This window comes from Medicago sativa, chromosome 2 (genome assembly GCF_051527215.1).
Source record: "Medicago sativa cultivar Bolivia chromosome 2, Bolivia_mono, whole genome shotgun sequence".
NCBI lineage: Eukaryota > Viridiplantae > Streptophyta > Magnoliopsida > Fabales > Fabaceae > Medicago > Medicago sativa.
Genome location: NC_140750.1, coordinates 21,296,817 through 21,311,160, shown reverse-complemented (window position 1 = coordinate 21,311,160; position 14,344 = coordinate 21,296,817). Strand labels below are relative to the sequence as shown.

Genomic DNA, 14,344 nt, shown 5'->3' with positions numbered 1-14,344 from the left:
ATATATGTGTGTCTGTGTGTGTGTGTCTATATATATATAGGGAATATGTGTATATATATGATATAATAAATATTTCTAAAATAAAACAATATGAATTCATTCATTTGATTTTTTTATATTTTAAATATTACTCTTTTATATAAATTCATACTATTTATCTAGATTCGATGAACTACAACAATGTTTTATTTGTGATCAACCGAATTGCGATTTATTTTAGGTCCAATATTTCTTTTGAATCAGATGAACTATTTAAAGGTATTAAATGAAAATTGTCAAGATAAATGTAATTTTTCTATTAAATATTTTTGACTTTTATATGTAAAAAAATCTGTAAATGTTTGCATTGAGCTCGCTGAGGATTTTATTTGCTTATATATGTCGGTGTAAATTTTTATGTATTCATCTGAGAAAGTTAATATGACAAAATTTTAAAAACTAATAACTATTTTTAAAATATCAACGTTAATGTAGTGTTTTTATTAGATATTTTATTTGCAAAACATTGTTAAATAATTGCACTACACCCGTCACAAAATTTATGTGCTTATATTGCGGAAGCAAATTCTTATGCACCGATATGTGAAAGTCAATGTGATAAAATTTTCAAAACTCGTGATTATTTTCTTGTTGAGATACAGGCGTATTTAAAAACAAATAAACTTGAATTCAATGAAATCATATCTTCTACCAAGACATTCACTAGGGAAGCGGGGGCCCTTCTGAAGGAAGTTATTCAGGAGCAGATGAAACTCTTTTTACTTTCGGAACAAGTAGCAAAAAATTGATTAATAGTTTCATATCATTATTATTTTCACTAGCGGAAAAACAGGCACCACTGGGCCCGTCTGTCCGCTCTTTTTGAGTCATTGGAAGTTGAAGGTAATTTTGAAAGGATCAAAAGTCAGCTCAAAAGAGACTATTTTCTCGTCCATACTATTTGGACCATAAAAATGGACAAATCTCAATGACCCAAATAGTATGGATCAGAGATTGTGTGTGTGTGTGTATTGTGAAATAAACTAAATAAAACAAATATTAATGATTTCATAATAATTCCAAAATAAAATAAATTTTTGTTTTTTGAGATTTTATGATTACAGTGATCTAGAGAACGTGAATCAGTGAAAAGAGAAACAAAAATTTGTTGTGACAACTTGATTCCATAATCAATGATTCAAGAATAAATATTTTATCTTACATATGTTAATAGGACTCACGTATGATAAGAGTCGCTATTTTACTCTCTAATTTCCCCTTTGAAAATATTTTATCTCAGTGTATCGATGATAATTTTCCTTTTATTATTCCTTAAAATTTCAGGTTCGATTCTCCAAGATGCCAATTTGGATGGGCTGTAATTTAGTTTTTTTTTTTAAAAAAAACTTTTATTATTGATTATATTTATAGTGACATATACTTGATATAGTATGTTACGCTTTTTTTAAGGTTTTTTTTTTTAGGAAACTTTTTTTAAGGATAAAAGGAGAAAAAAAACTGGACATATCGTGTATGTTGCACGATATATTTTGTGTGGTAACCAAAAATAAAATAATATGTTTGTTTCACTTTTTTTAATATTTAAATTTACTCTCACCCGTTATCTTTTTTTAAATGATAACGAAAAAAATCGGATGTATACAATTTATTATATTTTGTTTTAATATTGAATTTACTTTTTTTAATATTTAAATTTACTCTCATCCGTTATCTTTTTTAAATGATGAGGAAAAAAATTAGACATATACAATTTATTACATTTTGTTTTAATATTGAATTTACTCTCTTATCTATTTGTTATATGTGTTATTTGTATTTAAAGTTGAGGGTAGTTTTAGAAGTAGAAAAAGCCAGCTCAAAAGATGCAAAATAGGTTATTTTCTTTATATGTTTTATATAATAGAAGTATAGATACTTAGTCTCTTTTAATATTTTTGTTTAAATGTTTAAAATTAAAATATTTATAAATATACTATATTCTATAATACATATAAAGAAAATAACCTTTTTTGGAATATAGTCATTCGGACCGCTAAATATGACTTTATTGGAATAAAAACGAAGCAGGAACAGGAATTTTGGAAATTAGAATCTTCGGTGTAACTCGATCTGACAAACTATCTCATTAGAAACCTAGTCAACATGGAAGGACATTGCTTCTATGATCAAAATGGACCCAACCGACTAACTGTATCAAATATAACCAATCAAACCGTTGAATATGACTTTATTGGAATAAAAACGAAGCATCAACTGGAATTTTGGAAATCGAAATCTTTGGTGTAAGTTGATCTGACAAACTGATTAACATTATCAAATATAATCAATCGCACCGTTGAATATGACTTTATTGGAATAAGAACGAAGCAGGAGCTGGAATTTTGGAAATCGGAATATTTGGTGTACATTGATCTGACAAACTATCCCATTAGAAACATAGTCAATATGGAAGGACATTGCTCCGACGATCAAAACTGACCCAACCGATTAACGATATCAAATATAATCAATCAAACTGTTGAATATGACTTTATTGGAATAAGAACGAAGTAGGAGCTGGAATCTTGGAATTCGGAATCTTCGGTGTAAGTTGATCTAACAAACTATCCCATTAGAAACCTAGTCAACATGGAATGACATTGCTCCGACGATCAAAACGAACCCAGCCGACAAACGCTGTCAAATATAATCAATCACACCGTTGAATATGACCTTATTGGAATAAAAACGAAGCAGCAGTTGGAACTTTGGAAATCGGAATCTTCGGTATAAGTTGATCTGACAAATTATCTCATTAGAAACCTAGTCAACATGGGATATGATTTCATTGAATTCAAGTTTATTTGTTTTTAAATACGACCGTATCCTAACAAGAAAATAATCATTAGTTTTGAAAATTTTATCACATTGACTTTCTCATATCGGTGCATAAAAATTTGCTTTCGCAATATAAGTACATATATTTTGAGACGAGTGTAGTGCAATTATTTAACAATGTTTTGCAAATAAAATAAAAAAATTATTTAATAAAAACATTACATTAACATTGATATTTGCAAGGTCAGGGGTTCAAACCCCGACCACTACCAAAAAAAAATATCAATGTTAATGTAATGCAAGGTCAGGGGTTCAAACCCCGAAAAAAAAAGCATATATATTTTATGTATTGTCCTTACCAACTGAGCTATGCTCACGAGGACATTAACGTTGATATTTTAAATATAGTTATAAGTTTTCAAAATTTTGTCATATTAATTTTCTCATATGAATACAAAAAAATTTACATCGACATATACAAGCAAATAAAATCCTCAACGAGTGAAATGCAAACATTTAACATATTTTTTTACATATAAAAGACAAAAATATTTAATAGAAACATTACATTTATCTTGACAATTTTCATTTAATACTTTTAAATAGTTCATCTGATTCAAAAGAATTGTTGGACCTAAAATAAATCGCAATTTGATTGATCACAAATAAAACATTGTTGTAGTTCATCGAATCTGGATAAATAGTATGAATTTATATAAAAGAATAATATTTAAAATATAAAAAAAATTAAATGAATTAATTCATATTGTTTTATTTTAGAAATATTTATTATTTCATATATATATATATATATATATATATATATATATACACCTATTCCCTAAAAAAAATATATATACACATATAAATTGATTTTTTATTACTAAAGCTTGGATTATAAGACGCTGCAAAAAAAAAAATATTGCTCATTGATAACATATGTTTTGCATTTCATTTCATCTCATGAAAAAAGTAATGGTCAAGTGGTTAAGTCATATGATCAAAAGTATCTGCGTTCCCTAGTTTGCCCAACGGTGATATTTTTTATTTTTAATGAGTTCGATTCCCAACGGTGATGTTCGATACCCAACGGTGATATTTTTTATTTTTAATGAGTTCGATTCCCAACGGTGATATTTTTTATTTTTAATGATTTTTGTAAAGTCATTCTTAATTGGAATGAATGAAGGCATGTCGTAACCCAGATTTAGAAGAAGAAAAAAAGGGGTTGGATAGTGATTGGATTGAAAGGAAAACATAATTAATTTGATGGTTTAAATTGTAAAATACCATTAATTTAAAATGGGGTGAATATGCAAATAATAAAATACATGCTAAAATCATAAAATAAAATAATAAATGTTATTTTTATATTGGAGGACATATGGCTGCTTTTTATTGGTTTGGGTAAATTGCCCACCAATTTCTAAAGGCAATTTAGAAAAAACCTTGATTTGATGGTTGGATGGGTGAGTTAAGATATGGAGTGATAAAAATGGCGAGGGTTCGACCACAACTCTAGGTATAATTATGAACCCTCGCCATTTTTCTGTTTAATAAAAAAAAAACCTAGAGTTTGATAAAAATGGTGAGTTTGATTTAATGTTCAAAGATTACTATTTTAAGATAAATTGTGAACAAGACACACTTTCTCATAGGGGCATCAATGAACTAAATCATGATACCTCATCGTTTTATGCTTAAGACACGGAGAATGGAAAGAGAAATGATATTTGAACATCAAAATTTTGACAACTTATATGACAACCTATAAAATCAAGTGTTAATTTGGTTAAGAGAAAGAAAGAAAAATTTATTATAAAACTCTCATGAGTTGTTTTTAGTGTGATTTTATAAGTTATCATAGAAGTTGTTAAAGTTTTGATCCTCAAATATCATTAATGAAATGGAAATCACTCCCATTTTCTTAAATGTAATAGCATGCAGATTGGATCTCACAAAAGCACTTTATAGGACAAGTTTAAAGTAAAAGCACAATTATACCATAAGTTCTAACATGAAGGATCCCTATTTAATTTGCATGAGCTTAAGACTTGAAATCTTTTCAAGACAATCTTTGGAAAAACAAATTTTAACATTATCAAAAGTTTAAAAATAGTTTTATATAGGAATATTTCTTCTTTTAAATGTGTATACGTGTTATTATTAGATTTAGTTAGTATGCAAGATGTATGTTCAATGTAAGAGCTTTTCCCTTGAAACGTCTGAGATAAAGTTCAAATTCACTCAAAGACGGTTTTTACATGGTCATTAATTAATGATACTTTATTTTTCTACTTATTTTTATCAAAAATATTATATTTAGTTATTTCAATCCACCATCTTTTATAAATGACATAAAATATATACTTCATTTTTTGTTTAATATCGTGATACTATGATTTGATGGAAAGCATTTTTCATTAAAAAAAAAAAAGATCATGCTAGTTTGTGTCCTAAAGGCACATATCAAGTCACATAAGTGTAGATCAGTTAATAGCTATCAAACGCCTTATTTAAAGGGGTCAGGGTTCGAACTCCAAATTTTTCAATAGTAATTATGCTTTGGAAAAAATAATCTTTAACTTTTTCAAAAAAGGAATACACCATTTCCAACACAAAGTTTCTATCTTAATTACATCAAAAAGTGTTTTAAGGACACATGTTAGCATATACCTTAAAAAAATATTGAATACTTCCTTATTCCTATAATATGTATCGAATACGTCCATTTGAAATTAGTTGAAAGTTTTTTTTACAAAAACAAAATGTTTTCCATTCATTCAAATTGATAGAGTACATCAGATACAATAACATGTTCAACGTAGCTAAAAATGTAAACGATGAATCCGAACTCGCAACACCCAAGTTAATAACATACAACGACAAACTGCCTACAATTAATATGATAAAATCTATGTCACTGGAATACCCTTCTTTCGAATCTGCAATGTTAATGTCCAAATTCATTGATTGAATATGAAATTGACTGAAGTTGATCTTTCAACATGAACCAAACGACTGCAACAAGAAGTGAAATCAAACAACGCCGTACAAGACGGCGAATAACACAACACCACACTCAGACGACGAAATCATGAAAAAACACTAGAAAAAATTTGGTGTATGTGGAAACGACTTATTTAAATTGAAAAGGAAAATAATGAAAAAAAATGGAGAGAAATGATTATAAGCCAAAAAATAACTTAAACCACCCCTTCTCGATGAGAGAGTGAGAAAGAAAACTCGGAGAAAATGTGAAATTTCTCTCACTCAAATGATTTGAAAGTTGAAATGCCACTATGCATATAGTACATTTATATTTCTGTCTGCAAAAAAGAACCTTTCCTTTGAACCTTGAATCTACTTTAAAACTCCTCCTCCATACCTAAAAATACTTTCTCTCAGATATTACACATACGGCCATGCATTATATTTGACCAAGCAATGTGTACGCCCCTTTTATTGAAATGCCCCATGCTACAACACCCTTCTTAACCAATTGAAAAAGGCACAAAAATTAACTCAATGATAAGAGCCGTATCTACTATCACCCCACCTTTTTGGAGATATTGTTAATCACTTAATCATATAAGAAATGAAAATCCCATAAAAGAGAAGCAATAAAGGGAAATTCCATGCATACCTTGCGGTCTCACCAATCATCAACGGTATGGTATGGGACATGAAGCCCATTATGTTCTTGAATGGGATAGGATGCTATTTTTCATTGAATTATTGAGTGGTTAATTTCTTCCCTTGATGAAGCTAAAAAAGATGAAGTTATGGCGATGATAAGAAGATTCATATATGTCGCTTCCAAGAATGGAGCAAATTAGCCACTCCACTTGAATCTTTTCTTCCAGTGTGCTAGACTTTTTTTACTACAACTTAGATCGAGAATAGTTGGAGTTAAGCCAAAATTTACAAAACTCTAAGCTTGACATGTTTAAAAAATTCAAAATCAAAGTACGATATGTAATTTGTCATGTGCTTCTTTTGCCATCATTTTAGCAACCTGATTTATTTTATTAAGAGCCTCCACGATGATAGTAAACTAAAAAGAGTCTTTGAATAGGATCCATCATTATTTATAATTTTTTAATAAATAGATCTACTAATGACTCCCATGATAGTAAAATAAAAAAAGTATTTGAATATGTTCACTAATGTGTACTTTAATATATGCATTTAAAAAAAAAATTGGGAAGAGAATAACTTTTTTAATGGCAAATGTTATTAGTTATTTTATTCAGAGCCTCCACGATGATAGTAAACTAAAAAGAGTCTTTGAATAGGATCCATCATTATTTATAATTTTTTAATAAATAGATCTACTAATGACTCCCATGATAGTAAAATAAAAAAAGTACTTGAATATGTTCACTAATGTGTACTTTAATATATATATGCATTTAAAAAAAAAATTGGGAAGAGAATAACTTTTTTAATGGCAAATGTTATTAGTTTAATTATTATGTTAGTTTTTTTTTTCTTTTTTCTCCTTGTCAAGATTTGAACCTTTAGACCTCCAACTCTATGTTATAGTTCAAACCAGTTAAGCTATCAAATCCCTCTGTGAGAGAATAATTGTTACTACAAAATAACCCAATTTTAATTGTACAAGTGTATACCCTATAAACTAGCAATATGAACTCGCCAAAAAAACACTTTATTATAAAATATCACGTATTGGTGGAGGGAACCTATAGAGAAAAAAATTAATAGTGAAAATTTTGATTAATTTTTTATTAAAATATTTATATTTTTAACTATTTGTCATTGAAGAGTAACTTGGTTACTAACTGGATTGACTCTAACGTAAGGAGTCAAACTCACACAACACAATATTAATGAACTAAAATTCGATCATAGAGGGAAGAGGTTCTTATATTTATAAGTGTTTGACATGTCTTGAACGCGAATACATCTAATAAAATAGATATTCTTCTATTGTCACAAACATAAATGAATAGTGTTTGATCACACACACATAATTTTTTTCCCTCAAAACACTAAATAATTATATTATCAATTTTTTTATTATTAGAAAAAATCTTTTAATGTGTGTACTCAAACACTATTTATTTATATTTGTGAACAAAGTAGAATTAAGATAATTAATGGGAAACAAATAAAGAATCATTAGATTTAGCCGCTTTGAGTTTGTGGGGTATGACCAAAGTTCAATTTTCAGAAAAACACATGAGACAAGCAAATAGCTTTGAGGTACAACCTAAGCACTTGAGTGGATATTAGTCTCAAATTGAGTTCAAAAGACAAAGTTTGTTGTTAAACAATATGGAGCCACATGTACCAAATACCCTAATTAGGGTGGTTTTCTACAAAAATGAAGTTCAACAAATAGGTTTCGACAAATACATTATCTATCCGTTAAAAAAAAAAACTCGAAATTCTAGCTTATCGGTGAATTCAACTCCACAACCAACCATTCATACATTACATATACAATAACCCAAAACAAGCTCTATCAAACCTAACAATTAAGCTTCCACATTCCACTATGAACATATATTCAAGCTCAACAACGTAATGAGTCATGTATGCTTGTTACACTCTTTTTCGACAAGGATCAAGTTCCATACATTTTTAGAGGAGTATAGAAAGTATGAAGGAAAAAAAAAAAAAAAAAACAAGAGTGAATAGGCTACTTTGTACTTGAATTTGTGACCATTGATCAACTTTGTCCTTGGTTTTTTGAAACAATCAAATCGTCCCTCAATTTACTTTGTCTATCTAGTCCTCCGTCAAGTCTAAACGTTTGACTCGTTAACGAGCATCATCAAACGTTGATGTGTCCATCCATGCACCTCTCACGTATGCAAGAACCAAATTGATGATGAAATTTGACATGGACCAATTTGATAATGAAATTTGACATCATAAAGAATCCCGAAAATTGATCTTCTAACCCTAAACACCAACAACATCAAATCCCCAAATAAAAATTTCAAATCTTCATACTCTTTATTCTGAAGGACAAATATTCATAGTCTTCTCACCCTTCCCTTTCAATATATTAACAATACAAAAATATTCATCAAGATAGCTTAGAGCCATATCCTGGCTGTATTTTTTTCCATATGAAGTAAAGAAAAGTGGTAGTGGTGATGAACGCAAAACTCCATTTTTAACGTGAAGAAATATTATTATTCGATACGTAGAAATTAGAGCTTCAGCTCGGATCTTCTTTCATGCACTATCCCTTTGCCAATGTGAAGAAATTAGGTTAGTTCAAAATGAGGAGTATGAGTTCACAGGTATTAGCATTAAACTATAAAACAAGAATATTGGTGCTGGAGTTCTTTTTTAATAATTGTTTTAATTTGTTAATTTATTTCTTTTTAATAGAAAATGATAATAATTAGTTGTTTTTTTTTTTGGTCAAGTAGCCTAGTGGCTAGAGCTCCCACAATTAAATTGTGGAGAAGTGGAGTGACAAATTGATCCATATCAAATTGGTCTCTATAAGAAAAGTTCACTATTCTATGTGTTTTTAATGGGTTGAAGTAAACAGAATTACATATATAGAATTAATTTAATTGGTCACGTGATTTATTTTTTTGGTTAATAAGAAATGTAAAATGTCAATGAAAATTGTGTAATTCAACTTTTTAATTCAACTTTTCAAACTCTATATAATTCTAATTTACAACCAACGTAATTTTCAATATTAAAGGCTATTATATTATATGATAAATATGGGTACAAATTTCCTGTCAAACAAAATTTTTACTTACCTCATTTGAAACATGCAAGGTTTGGGAAACTCCCAATGGAACATGGGAGAGAATTGAACACATTTGAGATATCTCTTTTCAAAAAAAACTCCAGTAGTAGCCATCCCAACTACTAAACCATGAAATGAATATATTGTGACAACTTCTTTTAGAAATGAGAGAATGAGAATGCACCACTTATATTTTGTAGCAAATTAACGATAGCCCATAAAAAAAATTAGTTTGATTCATCCATGATCTTGTTTGTTTTTAATCATGTTGCAATTATTATTGTTGCGCATTACATTGTTGAATTCATGTGGAATTATGTAGTCGAAATTGATGTTATCAATATAGAATGTGATTTAATGGTAGTTTTTTTTGTTTTCTATGTTCTAAATAATTTCGAATTCTATAATCTGAAAAAGCTAATAAGCCAACCCAATACTAAAGAAGGTGTTTGTTTCACTGCTACTAAAAATATTTCTGGGAATCCAAAGATGAAATTTAGTTACAACAACAGTGATTACAGGTATGTTTGGATTTATGGTATTGGGTGGAATGGAATACAATATGCAAGTTAGATTTTAAAGAGTGGATATTATCTCATTGAGTCCATCTAATACCACCAATTCAAACATAACCTAAATTGTAGAATTTTTGTATATTTAAAAAGTAAAAAAAAAAAAAAAAAAAAAAAAAGCACAACTGCACTGATTGCAGATCAAACAGTCAATCACAGGATAAACTGATATACCCTTTCCTTCTATTTAACAATTACCAATACCAATAACATTCATATCTTTATCCACCAGCAACAAGGTAGGAAACTTTTTTCCAACTAAGAAACTGCCCCTCCTGGGTTGATTTTCTTCTATGTTACATCATTTATAAATAATAAAAACAATAACTATATCCTGACAGTATACAAAAATTTTACAAAACAACCAATCATATTTTTACCATCTTCACCGTGCGAAAACTTACGAAGTGTGATTCCACGTCAGGAAAAAATTATGAAGTGATATTATGACCTGGTAAAATATGATTAGATGTCTTACAAAACTTTTTTATACAGTCAGTCTATAGTTATTGAACTCTTAATAGAAAAACCTGATTAGTAAGCTTTCAATTATTGCTAATTTGAACAGTTAAATCCACCACAAATAGAGAGCCAGATAACCAGAACCAAAAACAACAGAATTCCAAGAACAACCAATTTAATTTTCATGTTCTGATACCACATCTTCCGACGGACCTGTGTTCCTTGCTTTCTGAAATCTTGAGCCTGAAAATTACAAAATCTTTTCAGCATAAGAAAGCATAAGTTTAAAAAACAATGCTGTCTAACCTTGGTCAACTTACTTGTGCGCGCAATGTCTCAGTCTTGTCTGAAAGAACAGTTAAATTTTCTCCTCTATCAATAGCCTGAAAACATAAATGATTAAAGTTTATACACTGTCTTGTCTAGCATTGAAATTTGAAATAAATGAATCCAGCTTAAATAGAGCTTAAAATAAGGCAACTGAGCAGAGCTTTGCTTTGGTAACACATATACACAAAGACAATGCAAGAAATTCATAGGTTATACTTCAGTTACTCAAAGTTTCAAGTGGGAAAATATTTTTTGTCTGCAAACAACAGTGATTAAATGATTAGGAGCAAATAGTTTTTCTAAATAAATATTTACGAGAATAATCGTTAAATGAACATTGCAATATGTAGCACTGGCACTTCAAATTGAAGGCATGGCTGGTGTCTGACACGTGTTGGTGCCAAACACCAACATGGCACTGACATGTGTGGTTGGGCTCAATTTTTCCATTTTTTCAAATAATTACTGGTGTCATGCCCAATGTCTGTGTCAGTGCTTCGTAGGTCATAACAGACAAAACTGCCAGTGTGAGGAAGGAGCAAGGATAGAAGCATATTGCTTATCCAATTATGTCCTTCACATTGTTCTTAACATTTTCAATTCTTGAAATTTTCTGAAGTATTAAGAATTTGAGAGGGACACACTGATAGTGAGCTTTTCATCGACACTGCTCGAAAATGGTAGTAATCAGTCTACATACAAACACAGCAATTTGCAGTCCTATCAGAATCAAATCCACTCCACTCCCATATTTTTAGAGAAAACGTGAAAATGGATTGTAAATTAGTAGGACAGGATCCATAATGATAACTGTGGTAGAAAATGATGGGATATCAGGAAGAAAACAAAATCTCCAAGTCCTGTTCCTAAAAAAACAGTACCTTGTCTATATTTTCTAACATGATGCTTTTAACTTCTGAAACTTGAGCCTTCACTTTTAATAGCTTTTCAATCTCTTCGGCATGATCAATGATATACTTCATGTGCTCTTTCATAATCGGTCTGCAGTTGCGCACCCATATTATTAAACATTTTATACAATTTGTTTATTCAAGCCTAAAGATGTCAACAAACTTTAGAACAAAATGAGTATACCCAAATTCCTTGTTCAGACTTTTGGCAATAGCTGTATCTGCTTTTCCACCACCGTATCTTTTCTTAAAGTCAGCTTTGACACGTTCAAGGAAAGCAATGGAGATCTGCTTGCTAACAGATTCTTTGGCAACAACACAATAAGCTGCAATTTATAGAAAGCACGGATGTAAAACATTAAAAATAAAAGAATCATTGTGCTGCAGCCTGATGTTTAAAATCTAAGCAAACAACGGAGAAAACAATCAGAAGTAAAAAATACACACAAATAGACACATGCAACTGTTATATTTAGTGAGAGCATGGAAGGACTTAATGTTGATCATTTGTTTATGTTGTACGAAAAGATCATGTTCTGCCCTGATACTCTCTATAAAGGCGTATCTGGTGAGAACGTGAGAGGAATCAGTCTTGATTGATGATTACATAACTGTATGTATTGTAGATGATCAAGATTGTTTAACTTAAATTTTATTTCTCAATTGAGAGAAGTAATTGATTCCTTACTAATAATAAGCTTTTATATGTTTGTAGGTGTTTATTTCCGAAACCTTTTGGAAAAATGGAGCTGTAGAAGTAGAAAGTTGGATTTAACTTATGAGAGTAAAAGTTGACTATGTGCACGTTTGGAATCACAATAAATTTGACGAAATCACAATGATACCGTGATTTTGTTGAAGCTCCAAAGTTTATCTTTTTCTAAAATCACAATGGCTAGCCGTGATTCCACCAAACTCACTGCCAATCCAAATATAGACAATAATTAATGGAAAATAGCCGTAATCATTCCAAAATCCTTTCAATGTTCTTTAATTACAAGTGCTTACTAAAAAGTTTATCTAAACTAACACTGATAGCTTCAAAGACCTCCACTGATCAATGACCATCCATTTCTATTGCACCCTAATCACAACTCAAAAACTACTGCACAACTCCACAGACACAAGATTAACTCTTGTTTGAACAATGTTTGCATGACTATCACTAAAGGATTGACAAAATGATCGGATGTCCCATCAATATCCCTGATTATTGACAGACAAGGCTACAAGATGGCATTAAATTGTGTTCCTAAAAAGAATGCATAACTAATATCAAAAAACAAAATTCACCAAAATCCAAAAACAAATACTTCTAGCCTGGTCATGAAGTGACATTTGAGTGATAAGTGTCTGACTTTGTAACCTACCTCAAGGTATTGAGTTCAAATCCATTCAAAAACCGTATTAAAATGGTCATTAGTGTCACTTTAATTAAAAATGATTTCTCCCTTCCCCAAATTTAATATAAAAAAATAATTCTTAGAATTTCGGCTGGGCCTAACTCAACTTATAAAACCGGCTTGTAAGGTAAGGGTAGCACAGCTTTATAAACACTACACAGACCATATCTCTAGGCAATGTGAGACTAAATCCACCCCCTTCGCACTCAACACAATGAAGTGTTGGAGGCTGCAATGAAGGCAACCCAAACGCCGCAATTAGGCAGCTAATAACACTTGTAGCCGGATTTAATCATCTAATGACACGACACAAACATGCTCTCCACAAAAATCATTTACCTTAATTGACTAACAAACCTTAATTAGAGAACTCAATAAATCAAATTATGTTTCTCTTACTTTTCAGATCACCTATTTACTTCAATCACCAAAATATAACAACATTCCACAAAACCCACCACTAAAATCAACTCAAAAACCAAAAAGATCAAAACTTTAAGCACGCTCAATTAGATCCATCGCCTAAAAACACACAATTCAGATTCAACAACAATTTCACTTCAAACAACAAAACAAATCATTCAAACCATGCAACACACACAAACACAAGAGAAAGAAACAACAGATCAAACATACCATAACCATCTTCGACAAGAAAATTGAAGGTGTGATGGTCACAACTGTAGGTGAACTTGTTATTGGAAGAAGGTAGTTTCTGAAGACACTGAGCTGCAATGGCAGGAAAGTTACCAGTGAACTCGGTGTACTCAGCTAACACCATCGTTCCACGAGCTACAAAGCTGTATATGAACGATTCTTGACTCATTGTGCTCTGTAACTGAGTTAACTCGGAGCAACTCAGACAGAAAGAGAAAGCTTGATGTTGTTGTTTTGCATCTATCTACCGCCCAACTTTTTTCCAATTTCTATACCCTCTTTTTGTGCCGTTTATTGAAAATTAATTACAAATAAATAAAGATTTTTGAAAAAAATTATTATTATTTTTGAATAATTACTTTATAAAACAAATTATCTTTGAGTGACACAAAAATTATTTAGTGTTTGTAAAACGTAACTCAGTTGATCGTATCAATATTG

At 30.1% G+C, this 14,344-nt stretch overlaps 1 protein-coding gene across 1 annotated transcript; it reads right to left on the bottom strand.

Moving 5' to 3' along the window:
* Positions 1 to 10,274: 10,274 nt before the first annotated feature.
* Positions 10,275 to 14,145, bottom strand: VAMP724 (vesicle-associated membrane protein 724). Its single transcript, XM_085743777.1, has 5 exons — positions 13,883 to 14,145; positions 12,028 to 12,169; positions 11,814 to 11,934; positions 10,923 to 10,985; positions 10,275 to 10,845 (listed from the first exon to the last, which is right to left on the bottom strand). The coding sequence occupies exons 1-5, from the start codon at positions 14,070 to 14,072 to the stop codon at positions 10,696 to 10,698; spliced, it is 666 nt and encodes a 221-aa protein (XP_085599903.1). The 5' UTR covers positions 14,073 to 14,145; the 3' UTR covers positions 10,275 to 10,695.
* Positions 14,146 to 14,344: the final 199 nt, after the last annotated feature.

What these genes read in the sequence shown, in the direction of transcription:
- VAMP724 (XM_085743777.1), bottom strand. Translation starts at nt 14,072, where the DNA reads ATGAGTCAAGAATCGTTCATATACAGCTTTGTAGCTCGTGGAACGATG. An exon ending in AGTCTGAACAAGGAATTTGG is followed by an intron (nt 11,935 to 12,027) that starts GTATACTCATTT and finishes GCGCAACTGCAG; the next exon opens with ACCGATTATGAAAGAGCACA. An exon ending in CTGAGACATTGCGCGCACAA is followed by an intron (nt 10,846 to 10,922) that starts GTAAGTTGACCA and finishes TGTAATTTTCAG; the next exon opens with GCTCAAGATTTCAGAAAGCA.